Raw genomic sequence first — 12,141 nt, forward strand, 5'->3', positions numbered from 1 at the left:
CTAAGGATAGAGTTACAATGAAAAATCATGTTTGAGGTGGGTTTCCCTTAGGAAATCTGCCTCTAGATTAATTTCTCCCCTCAAAATTCCATGTTTGAAATGTCTAATTCCATGTTGAATATTTGAAAATCTTGAATTAGAATGTGAGATTCCTTATTTAAATTGCAAAATCTTTCACCATGTTAAATTTGCACTATGCAATCTTTCTCCAAGGCGACGAAAAGTTGAAAATTCCATCTTTAAGTTGTGAAGTGCGTGTAATTTCCTTGTCCAAGTCTTGGAATACAAGAAATTCCTCTTCCAACATACAGATTGCAAGATTATCCACCTCTAGGTCATGAAATTACAACAAATTCCTTGTCTGAATCATAGATGCGACTTAAAAAATTTCCCCAAGGCAGGAAAATGCTGGAAAATCCTTGACAAATCCTTCTCCAACATGAGAAAAGTTAGCAAATCCTCTTTTAAGTCATGGAATATAAGAAATTCCCTTTCCATTGCATGGAAATGCAACAAAATCCACTTCCTAATTGAATTGGTGCTCAAGGAATTACCTTTCAACACTTGGAAATATTGCCAAATTCCTCTCTAACGTGGATTTGCGCCCATCAAATTCCTCATGTGGAAATGCGCTCTCAAATTTCCTTCTTCATGTGGAAATGCACTCCAAATTTCCTCTCCAAGGTGAAAACGCTCTCCCTTATTCCTTGTTCCACATGAAATCGCACCCATGGAAAATCCTTCTCTCCATCGTTTTTGCACCCATCAAATTCCTTCTCACCTTCGAATTTGTCCTCTCAAAGCTTCATTTAGTTGGTTTCAAAGGTGCATAAACAAGGTTTTAAACAAATAAAGGCACAAATCGGCCTTGTCAAAAGCAAAGGGATCAATCAACATAGGGCAGACCTAGATTGAGGAAACAAGGCAAAACGTGTGAACTAGGGCAGAATTTGCATAGCAAAGCAGACCTAGGTCGAATTTCTAATTTGGAATACAAGGTTGAAGTGTGGTAGTGCTAGGTGAGCGCTCACCTTATACTTTAGCATCCAAGTTAATGAAAATCCCTCTTCAAGAGAGCCAACCTGAATTTAAATATTAAATGCAAAACCTATCTTGGGAACCTGGCTGACTTGATCAAAAGGATGAGAAAATTTTGAAGTTTTTGAAAGCACTTCAAAGATGCAAAACAAAATGATTAGACTTAGCTGACCTGAGTTGAGCATTCAAGGCTTTCATATATAAAAGAGCTCTCCTCAAACCATTTTATCATCCATTTGAATATGAAAAAGAAGAACAAGAGCGAAATTGGAGCAAAAAGGTGTAGATCGAAGGATAAGAAAAGAAGAAATACAGATTTAGTAAACAACAATCAGGTTTCAAATCAGCAAATTGTTCCAGCAAAGGTGCAAATCTGCTCAAGGAGAGATCAATCATTCCTTCATTCACAAAATCATTTGCAAAACAATCCAAATCAAAATCAAGGTAGACTCCAAAAGGCAAGTTCTAAGAGCAGATCAGCAGAGAGGGCAAGTTCGAGCAGGAAAACCAGCCCTGGAACGTCAACATTTCCAGATTGGGAAGGGTCTGAAGAACATGATTCTTGAAGCATCAATGTCCTTTCCTTTCGTTTCATAATGTTTTTAAGAAAGAATTATGATGAAAAAAGCTTAAGGTCCTTCATCATGAATTAAGTATGTGTAAGTTTGAGTTTTATTTCATTCTTCTTGATTTAAAATCTGTTATTTTTCAGGTTGGATACAAGGAAAGATGCATGGAGTGATGGTGAGCTAAGGATGAAAAAGTGAAATGAAAGACTCAACCACATGGAGGAGACAACAAAAAAATCAAGGTCAAAGTCCAAGTCATGCAAGGAATGGAAAGATGATGGAGAATGCAAGAGAGTGGATTTTTCAAGATAATGGAATCCATGATGAACATTTCAAACAAGCTGATTAAAACCACCTTCGATTTCCTTTGAAAATCCAAGATCAAAGGAAGAAACTCAACAATGTGAAGGAGGAAAACCACACAGAATATACTACAACAAGAAGGAGATTCAGATCAAGGTCAAAGACATCAAGGACCAAGTGTTGGATATTTTATCATTGATGTCAAAGGTTTGTTGAAAAGAGAATTGGAATGAAATACTAGTCAAGCTGCTGATTATTCATTAGATTTTCATCAGCTATTTAGTTACTTGCTTGAGCCGGTTGCTCATTTGCTTGAGCTACTTGGTTACCTAGTTGAGCTACTTGGTTGTGTACTTGAGCTACTTGGTCGGGTGCTTGAGCTGCCTAAGTGTCTACTTGAGCTACTTGGTCAGGTGCTTGAGCTGCCTAAGTGTCTACTTGAGCTGGTTGCTTGTCCACTTCACCTGCTTGCCTGTCTACTTTATTGTGCCAAGTCAGAAGTATCTACCACGTTGTTGATGTGTTTTTTAGGCACACTCAAACACAGAATAAAATACCAAAAGTATTTTATCCTCTTTTGATCAAAATCTTCCCAAATGCTAAATTGTGTGATCAATTGGAAGACTAAGGTTTCTATTGTTATGTCTCGACTTGGGGATAAACTCAATTGGTTGATGTGATTGCTGTTAATCCAATGGGCCTTACGTACTTCTTAAGGAATAGACGTCTAAATTTCAAGGAGTACTTTTCGAATGATATGCAATGTAGCTCTCTTACTATCACTACAAAATGTTTGATAAAGAAAATGCAAACGTTTGAGGATTGAAGGATGCTAGACTACTCCTAAGAATGCAAAGATGAAGGATGACATTTGATGAAACTCTATTAGTCTTTGCTTTGACATACAAGAACAATTCCACAAAGGTTAATGCAATCTTTTGAGGAAATTAAATGATTTTTGAATTATTACCAAACATAGACACCATTAATTAAATGCATATCAATGATTGAAAAACAATTGAACTTAAGCACATTCAAGAATTCCAGTTGACCACACAAGGCGAATTTGCAATCAACAAACTGCTAGTGGTATGGATTAGGAGTTTCACCATGAATTATATTCAACATTCTATCATTCAACTTAGATACTTAAACAAATTTAAAGCTTGAATTGAGAAGATGAATAACCATGCAAATACTTCAAAGATTGAATAGAAAACACCACACTTCAATGTCTTTATTCATCTAGTAGCAAAATAGCAACAATTGTCAAGTCTCTAATCTCCTATAAATGAAAATGAGTGGGGCTTATATAGTGCTCCCAATTATGACGAATGGCCAAGATTGAATGAAGATCAAGGGCCAAGATTTTGCCACCCAAGCCCTAAATAGGGTTTACTACAATCAAAACCTATCTAGATAAACATCATCAAAAACATCAGCCAATGGGAATGTGACATCCATTTGGCACAAGTTATGAGGAGGAATCCTCCAATAAGAAAATTCATTGCCACCTAGGATTATAGCAAATTGTCATCTAGAATCTTGTTCCCTTTTTCTTTTTCCCATTTTCTTTTTCCCTTTTGGCAAATTCAATGAACCTAGTCGTTATGCATTCCATTTCTGTTACTGGAGCTACTAGTAGGTTTTTCAGTTGATCTTCCAAATAACTAACTTCCTCAACAGGGTGAAATCTCTTGTTTTGCTAACAAGTGCCATGAGTGCATGAATGTCATCTATTTGCTTTTCTGTTATCAACCCATCAGTTCCATAGAAGATGACTTTCAATCCAACTCATTGATATCTATGCGTGTCTCGGCATCTAACTTCTTCTCAAGAATGATTTGTGCTACTTCACAAACTTGTTGTGAATCGAGTGGATTGCCTCATCAACTTGATTGCACCCATTGTTGATGTCTCCAAAGATAACCTTCCTCATGAGAAGCAAGTTGCTCCAATGCAGAAAGTCCGATGACTGCCCATCTTTCAATATTCCTTCTTTCGCCAAAATTTGCTTAGGCGTTTTCCTTATTTCTTGCAAAATAGGGATAGTGAAGTCCCTAGTGTAGACAAAAGCGTCAAATGTTGCCATGAGAGCTTGAGTTTTTCTGAGGATTCTCACAACTCTATCAAGTATCTTCATTATATCTCTTACGAATTTGTTAGCCTTCTTGAGGGATTTATTTACCCAAGCATCCATTTGATGTGCTGAATTTCTTACTTTCTCCACATGATCCATTGATTTTGGAGGAAGCAACGGCGATGGTGTGACCGATGGATCATGTTGCCTTAATGGCTCCTTGAATTGTTAGAAGTAATTTCGCCATGCACTTCTCTCTCCAGTTTTCTATTCTTTTCTACTTCCATCCTAAGCATATCATGAACTATTTTCACCGAATCATTCATATCACCCAATGCTTGCTTTGTGGTAGGCAGACCCAAATCAATAGTTTCCACATCATACTCTTATGCCGTGATCTCACCTTCAAATTTATCTACCCTTGGGGTGGCCATTTGTATGGCTCGAGAACATGTATTATCTCTTATCACTTTGGACATCTTTGTTGCTTTCTTCCTTTCAGTGATTTCTTGAGTTTGATTTAGAAGACTATCCAAATCACCCAACGGTTTTTCCTCCACTGCTATTACTTCTTTCGCGAGCCTCTCTTTGAGCCATGCTTGGATAGAGGATCTTCCTTCTTCCACTTGTGTTTCTTCGAGCAATTGTTCATCTCTAGGAGGAGAGGTCGTCTCATCACTATCTTCTCCTTCATCCTCATTGTTTACTTGGATGTGGGGAAAGGGATTATCTTGATCTTGTGGCTGCTTCCCCTTGTTTTGTTTCTCCCTTCTGTCACTTTGAATTGTCGATTCCATTAATTCATTCACTCCACGACTCAAGTCTTCTTCAAGTCTTTGGTTCTCATAGCCTCCATCTCTACTTAACGCCTAGAAGAGAGACTAGTTGAAGGATGACCGGAATTTGATTTATGCCTCTTACGTGATGATCATGTTTCTTCATGATTCTCCTTTCTCTTGGAACCTTTGGAATGGGTTGATTGGGTGTCACTTCCACTTGCACTTGTCTCTTCTTCATTGTCATTTGACAAGTCTACTCTTCCCACTAAGTCAAAAGTTAATTGCACATTTTGTTCTTTCAACTTTTGATGTTGGATATCTACCCATTTACGTGTGTAAGTCAAGACTGGCTTCATCAAATCTTTCAAATCTGTGATTTCTACATCGATCCAATTGACCTTTACTTCCTTGTCCTTCTCTTCTTCGTAGGTAGGTTGGAGACATTTATCGTTGTCTTGTGCTTGATTGGTAATATTGAAGATTTTACATCTCCGAATGATGTCAATGGGCAACCTAGAGTGCATCCTTCTTCTCACTTCGAAATCATCTTGAGCATTCATCTAGTAATCCTCCAATTGACATTTGTGTTTATGCTTTTTCCCATCGGCTTTTTTTATGTTTCCATAAGGATCAAAATTATCTCTAGGAACATACTATGTGAGTGAGTAGGATGACAATTCTTCTTCGGCATTTTCAACTGCTTGTAGAGAGAGGCAGACTTTTGTGGACTTTCCAAGTGTAATAGGAAAAGAAATACTAGTCTTGTGTTTATTCCTTTGCACCTTATCATAAGCCACCAACTGCCTTACCACTTCTAGTAACACTATCTTATCCGTAGGATAGCGTGGCAATATGTAGGGTGGGCAAGAGTGTTGATGTATATATCTACGCGAGTCTCCTTGGGGACCGATTCCGCCAAATATGCAATTGGCCTTCGGCCTTGCATATTTCATGTTGCCCGATAATTATCTAAGATGTGTGATTTCTTAATTGTGTGCAAAATAAATATAATAAATATATTTATTAAAGGGGGCCGACTTTTGGGAAAGTCCGCCACCCTTAATGGAAGGATACTTTGCTCTGTATGGATTCAATCTAAGAGAGCCGACTCTTCATGGAGAGTCACCTTGCACGGGTATAAAGGGAGATCGATTGATTTCTCCTTGGCATTCGAATCACACACCAAGCAGACCGAATAAGATACACAGCAGATCGGACTTCTAAGGCAGATCGTATATCTTCATAAGCAATTTGTATATCCTCTTCAGCAGTTCGTGGATTATTTGGTGATCATCAAACAGCACATTCAGATCAGATTGTGTGTTATCAAGTGTTTGCTTCTAGCTTCAAGGAGTGAAGCGAATCTATTGTAAAGACAACTTGTTTTCTGATAAATATAATAAGAGACATTTTGTTGCTGGGTTTTTCACCTTCAAGTTGGAAGGTTTTCCCAAGGTATATGTTGTGCAAATTTGTGTAAGTTGTCTTATATCTGTATTGCTCTAAATCTGATCATAAAAATTAACAAGGAGCACCCTTGAATTCTTATATATGTGAACTTTGGGAACTAAATGAACCAAGAACCAAATTGCTTGACCAGTTCCTGAGTTTCCGGAGATAATCTTTCATGAATTCCACCTTGTAGGTTCTTGTGATATGCATAATGAAGGTGTCATTGACTCTTCTATAATGTGGCTTACTAGGATATTGCAACTGTGTATGATTCACACGCTCTTATTTCTTCAGGTCCTCTTCCAACTGTACCTCTATACATCAATCAAGCATACTCATAATTTCAGGCAACAGAGTATATTTCTATAATGTAGATAAGAATTATTGCAGTAAATAGAAATAACAGAGACAACATAGAAACACACCATAACACAAGATATTTAACGAGGAAACCCAGTGTGGGAAAAACCTCGGTGGGATTTGTGACCCACAATATTTACTCATTGGCCAATGAATAAATACTACTTACAATGAGGGGCCTGCACATGCAGGGAGGCAAACATCCTAGAGCTCACTGCCCAATAAAGAGACACTGACTACAAAATGGATTATCAAATCCAATACAATGTACTGCTCAAAACAGCATCTCTCATGCCAAGTTCGGTACCGGTTTAAGCTCAGTCGATAACCAAAACCTTCGCGGTCAACTATATCACCTTATACAAAATTGCCTTATCACACATTATAACTTTCTTCCATCTACATCCAAAAAAATGACCTATAAGATCTCATACGTATATGAGTCTTTTACAATATACCATGTCGGCTTTACAAAAGATAATTACATTACAAAACAATTCATATAAACAAAACTTTATCCCATGTCGGCTGGAGTGTTGGTATGCTTGTTGCCGATGTAATCTGAATGTCAGTGAAGTGCCTGCCGGTGCCAGTGTCTGCCGGTGTATGAAGTTTGTGATGTCGGGCATGTAGAAACCAATTGCCGGTGACTTTCCAGTTGGTTGCCAGATGGTTGCCATCAATGACAACATCAACTATTCTCATAAGAGTGTAGAATGCCAACATTAATCTGATATACATGCATAAGGGATTCCTAATATTCAGAGTTTATTACTTATGGAAGATCAAACCCTTCACCACACACCCGCTGAAACCCACCGTACGGTTATACCACCGTACGCCTCACCCCCACCGTACGACACACATCCACCATACATCTCCACCGTACCTTCCCACCGTACACCTCTCACCTCACCGTACAACTCACCCCACCGTACATCATCACCATACATCCCACCGTACACCCTCATCTACACCATACGGTTCCACACCCTCACCGTACGTAGAACCCTCACCTGCCACTTCACCTCCACCATACACCCTCACCCTCACCATACGGTCACACCCCATACATTCACAGTCTTGCTGTACATTAGCAAAGGAACATTACAGCAATGTAAGTTCAACTATAGTTCAAAGATAGAATCAATTTCGGATTGAATTAACTCAACAATTGTGGGGAGAAAAGGGAAACCCAGGTATGTGAATTGGAGACCCAGAACCAGCAGCATGAAGAGTTCCACTTGAATGACTCTCTTTAGCCCCCCATTATAGAGGAGGTCCCCTACATAGACAAGCAATGGACCGAAGGGAATGTATCTGATTGAGCACCTCTCACATTTGGAAATTTGTACAACTTTAGTGAATATTGTCCTATATATGTGACAGCAGAGTTCGACAAAGAAGTATAGAGCAGTGGGCACTGGAGGAGCCTAAGAAGAACATTGACACATAGACAAACCCAATGCAACACTTGTGAAGGAACACCTTGCATCTATGATTAGCTGCAGGCAGCATCTCTAGGACAGCTTTGTAATGTCGCCTTTTATTAAGTGCCCTAGTTTTTGCCCTAAATCACATATCCTGGTTGAGATTCTGGATCTGATCTGCTCCTCTTTGATTATCTCCTTTGATCCGATTCTCTTTTTGCTCCAGTTTCTGCATTAATCTCCTTTAATTTACTCAAACAATCACCTTAGACTTGCTTCAGATCTGCTATGTATATTAAATGAAATGCCTTATGAGAATTCTTGATAATCTTCCTACTGCAAATCTGCTCTTAAATAGGAATTGTTTTTCAATTGATTTTTATGGTTGAATGATCCATATACACCTCTTATTTATACCTTTCAAATCACACCTCTTCACCAAAGGTTGCAACCTTTCTAAACAGGTCGGCCAAGGCAACAAACTTATTATATCTTTTTTATTATTTTATTTTCCTTAATCACTGCTCAAAACCTTAGGTCAGCTCCTTAATCCAGGTCGGCCCTATATGCGATTTTATTATTTATTTACTTATTTATTTTTCTTTTCTTATCCTACTAGGCCGGCCCTGCTTATCTGGGTTTTATGGCTGCGACCCTTTTTAATATACTTGCAGTTACACAAATTGACCGGACATGACAAGCTTGGTGCTCCTTTGGCATACCCAAATAGGAGCTGTGCCCAGGGGACCGTCTTCTTGAAGAGAGAGCATCCCTGGGATGATCCCTTTTTGTCTGGTTTTTTCAAAACAGCAGGACATATGTTTTGTCCCTGTCCTTGTCCCCACGTCCCCAGAGCATCCCTATTTCAAGAAATGCCTGAAAAGCAGAGGGGACACATCCCAAGGGTACACTACATTTTTGTGTCCAAAAGTATATCTATGGCACCAGTACCTTACATGCCTTATGCCAGCCATTTTTTTATGTTGTCTGGAACTCTTCCCATACAATGACAACCAAAAGAAACAAAGTTTTTGAGAACTTGTGCACTTTCTCTTTAAACATAATTTTAAATCTACTGTTGTTAACCCTCTAAATAGATCGTTATTCAACTTTCCCATTCTCTCGTAACTTCTTACATCAACAAAGAAGATTAACTTCAAAGTCAAGAGAGAGAAATTTGTATGACAAGGAAAAATAACTATACTAGTACAATGTTCATTTATGTCTATTTTACTTAAAAATTGCATGAAACGTGAGAGGCACAGACATTTGCCACAAGGCATAATCTAATTTTATGAGTGTTCAATTAATTTGCCTCATAGATAAAAGTACAGTTTGTTTTTACATTGTAGCACATGCTCATACCCTGCCACACAGATACCATGGGAGGCAGCATGCTTACAACACTTGCCCTGTTAGAGGCTTCTTTGCTTGCCTAGACTAAATTAAAATTTAAGAGCACACAGAAACTAATTCTGCTGAAAAATTATTCCCTGCAAAAGAAAATTAGAAGAACTTGCCTTTATAAGCTCATTGGCTTCCAGTGCATCACTGACAGAAGTTTCTAAAGATGAAGTCACGCCTGACTTGCCAACCTGCAAGAAAAATGAATATCAAATATAAGACTGAAAGCATTAAGAAGGCTATCGCTCACAGCATGAGATTTCAATAGAGGAGCAATATGTGTGGAATCTATTTTCAATAATGGATAAAGATGTGATTAGTTGGTCATATATGTAGTGACTTGGAAGGTAGTAATGAGCAAAAAAGCCTTTCTCAATGAGGTTAATTAGAACTTTTGACAAACCAGTAAAAATGAGAGTTGTCAGCTCATAAGCAAAGATGTACACATGGGTTTTGAAATAACCACATCGTGGAGCTATTGCACAAAAAGAATCTGAGAACATGAATTATGCAAACACATCGGAGGATACATAAGAACAATCAGATATCATTTTTTATCCATTTGAAGCCCACTTAAAAGTAAATTACAATTGAATTTAAAATATGTTTCTTCTTACGTATCAGGTCAGCTGCATGGCCAAATGCTTAATATATAGAATAATTATTGAATTTAGAAAGCATTTAACTGTTAAAATGAGAATTACAAAAGTCCAATGAGTACAATTACTAGAAGTTTCTACAATTTATCCAAATGCAAGTTACAGGCAATCTTTTTGGGCTTCTCCAAAGATATATAAGCACTGGAGCTTTACCATGTTCACAAAATCATATTCTACACACAAGGTTGGGTAATCAAACTCTTGGCTTAGATTCTATGGTAAATAAATATTCAAACAAGACACAAAGAGACAACATAAAATAAATAGATCTCCTAGCATTCATTCAAACTAGTCCTTGTACACATATTTATGATATTTTGGTGCCTAATATTTCATTATGGCTAACACCAAGAACATCCATCAAACCATAGGCTTACAATACAATAATGCAAAACCACAGAAGACTATAGCTAGCATTACCACAAAGACTCAACACATACATATAACCATTTCCCGTTGTATAGCTTGACTTGCTCATCCATAACTCTTTAAGCGAGGTCCTGATCCGCTACAAAACTGGTCTGGGTATTGGTGCCATGATGGGAGTAACCTGAGTTCATCCAAGGTCCCACCTGGGCACCTCAAGTTCAAGGACCCGCAGGGAATGTAGGGTGCCCAAGCAAGATCTTGGGCTAACCCAAGCGACTCCTGAGTGAACCTAGGGGAATCCAAGGGCTGCCCCAACAAAATAATCGTTTTTTTGAACATTTTTATAAACAAAAATGTCAAATACCTAATTTCATCCTTTAGTGATAAAATTGTGAAAATGGCATGCACAATGAAAGTTTGTGTGGTTTCAAAGGCCTTGATTTGGGCTTGGTGGCTGGGGCTCTAGCCCTCGACCCTACCTTGTATCATGACAAGGAATGCACCAAGGGCATTGCCCCTAAGTCCCACAAGGAGTGTTGCCCCTCAACCCCAATGAGGGCATTGCCCCTAACCCCATTGGGATCTCCACTCCTAGAACACCACTAGTTATTGAGATCTCTCACCCTATAAGAAACTTGATTACAATGAGCGGTATTGTGACGTTTTCACACATTGCCCATTGCAAATGGGGACCCCCTACTTTTTAGGTCCTTTGGGTCTTTTGGTTTTTGTTCTTTGGGTCTTTTCGCAACAGTCTCCTCGGTTTGCGAGTATTTTGATGAAATTTGATCAAGTCTACAAGTCATTTGAGTGAATTTGGCTAAGTCTGGAACTTGTTTTGCCTATTTTAGGGTTTTGCCCTTCAAACTTAGACTTGAAGTCTTTCCCTTAGGGTTTTGGAAAAATTGAACGTTGCATTGGAATCAAGACCCTTCAAGGAACCTACCACTGAAATTTAAGGGCATTCTGAAAGTTCCTATTTTTTAGGGATTTCACTGCCTCCCGGATTGTCTTATTTTGCCAAAAATCAAACTTTCTATTTTTAGCAGTTTCTATTTTTAGTGTCATTTCGTCATGTTTTGCCCTAATCTTGACATTTTGAAGTACTTACTATTTATAGTAAGTCTATTTTTGGCAGGTTCTTCACAAGCAGGGGTCCTATCGCTGAAGACTGAACATTCTTGAAGATTGTCTAAATCCAGAAAATCAAAAAGCATGCAGTTGATTGAAAAATGGCTATGTGGAAATCATTCCAAAAGTGGAAAGGTGTTGAAAATCCTCCTAAGGCAAGAAATCACTTCAATTCCAAATATAACATCTTGATCCGAGAATGAGCAAAAAATTGACTTAAGTCTGATGAGAAATCAATGATAAATCCTTGCCAAGATAGAATGGCTTTCAAGGAGGTGGGCACCAAATTGAGGGTGTGGAGGAACACCACTTTTTCCTTCACCTTGCCAAATTCACGCACATGTAGAAAGTTGGGTGCCAAAATGGGGGTGTGGAGGAAATTTCCTCCACCCCCAAAAATCCTGCATCACACCAAATTGGCACCTAAGGTCAAGGATGAGCATCAGAATGAGGGTGTGGAGTTTTTTTTCCTCAACACCCAAAATTTCTCCCTTGCATAGAAATTATGCCAGACAGGAAGTTGGGCACCAAAACAGAGGTGTCAAGGAAAAGTCAACATTCCTCCAC

At 38.5% G+C, this 12,141-nt stretch overlaps 1 protein-coding gene across 1 annotated transcript in view; it reads right to left on the reverse strand.

Moving 5' to 3' along the window:
• LOC131054177 (uncharacterized) overlaps window positions 1-12,141 on the reverse strand; it is a 74,033-nt gene that overhangs the window by 16,099 nt on the left and 45,793 nt on the right. The window contains exon 2 of the mRNA XM_057988639.2: window positions 9,532-9,606. Coding sequence (XP_057844622.1) covers window positions 9,532-9,606 — 75 coding nt within the window. The remainder of the gene's footprint in view (window positions 1-9,531; window positions 9,607-12,141) is intronic.

The sequence above is a fragment of the Cryptomeria japonica genome, chromosome 1 (genome assembly GCF_030272615.1).
Source record: "Cryptomeria japonica chromosome 1, Sugi_1.0, whole genome shotgun sequence".
NCBI lineage: Eukaryota > Viridiplantae > Streptophyta > Pinopsida > Cupressales > Cupressaceae > Cryptomeria > Cryptomeria japonica.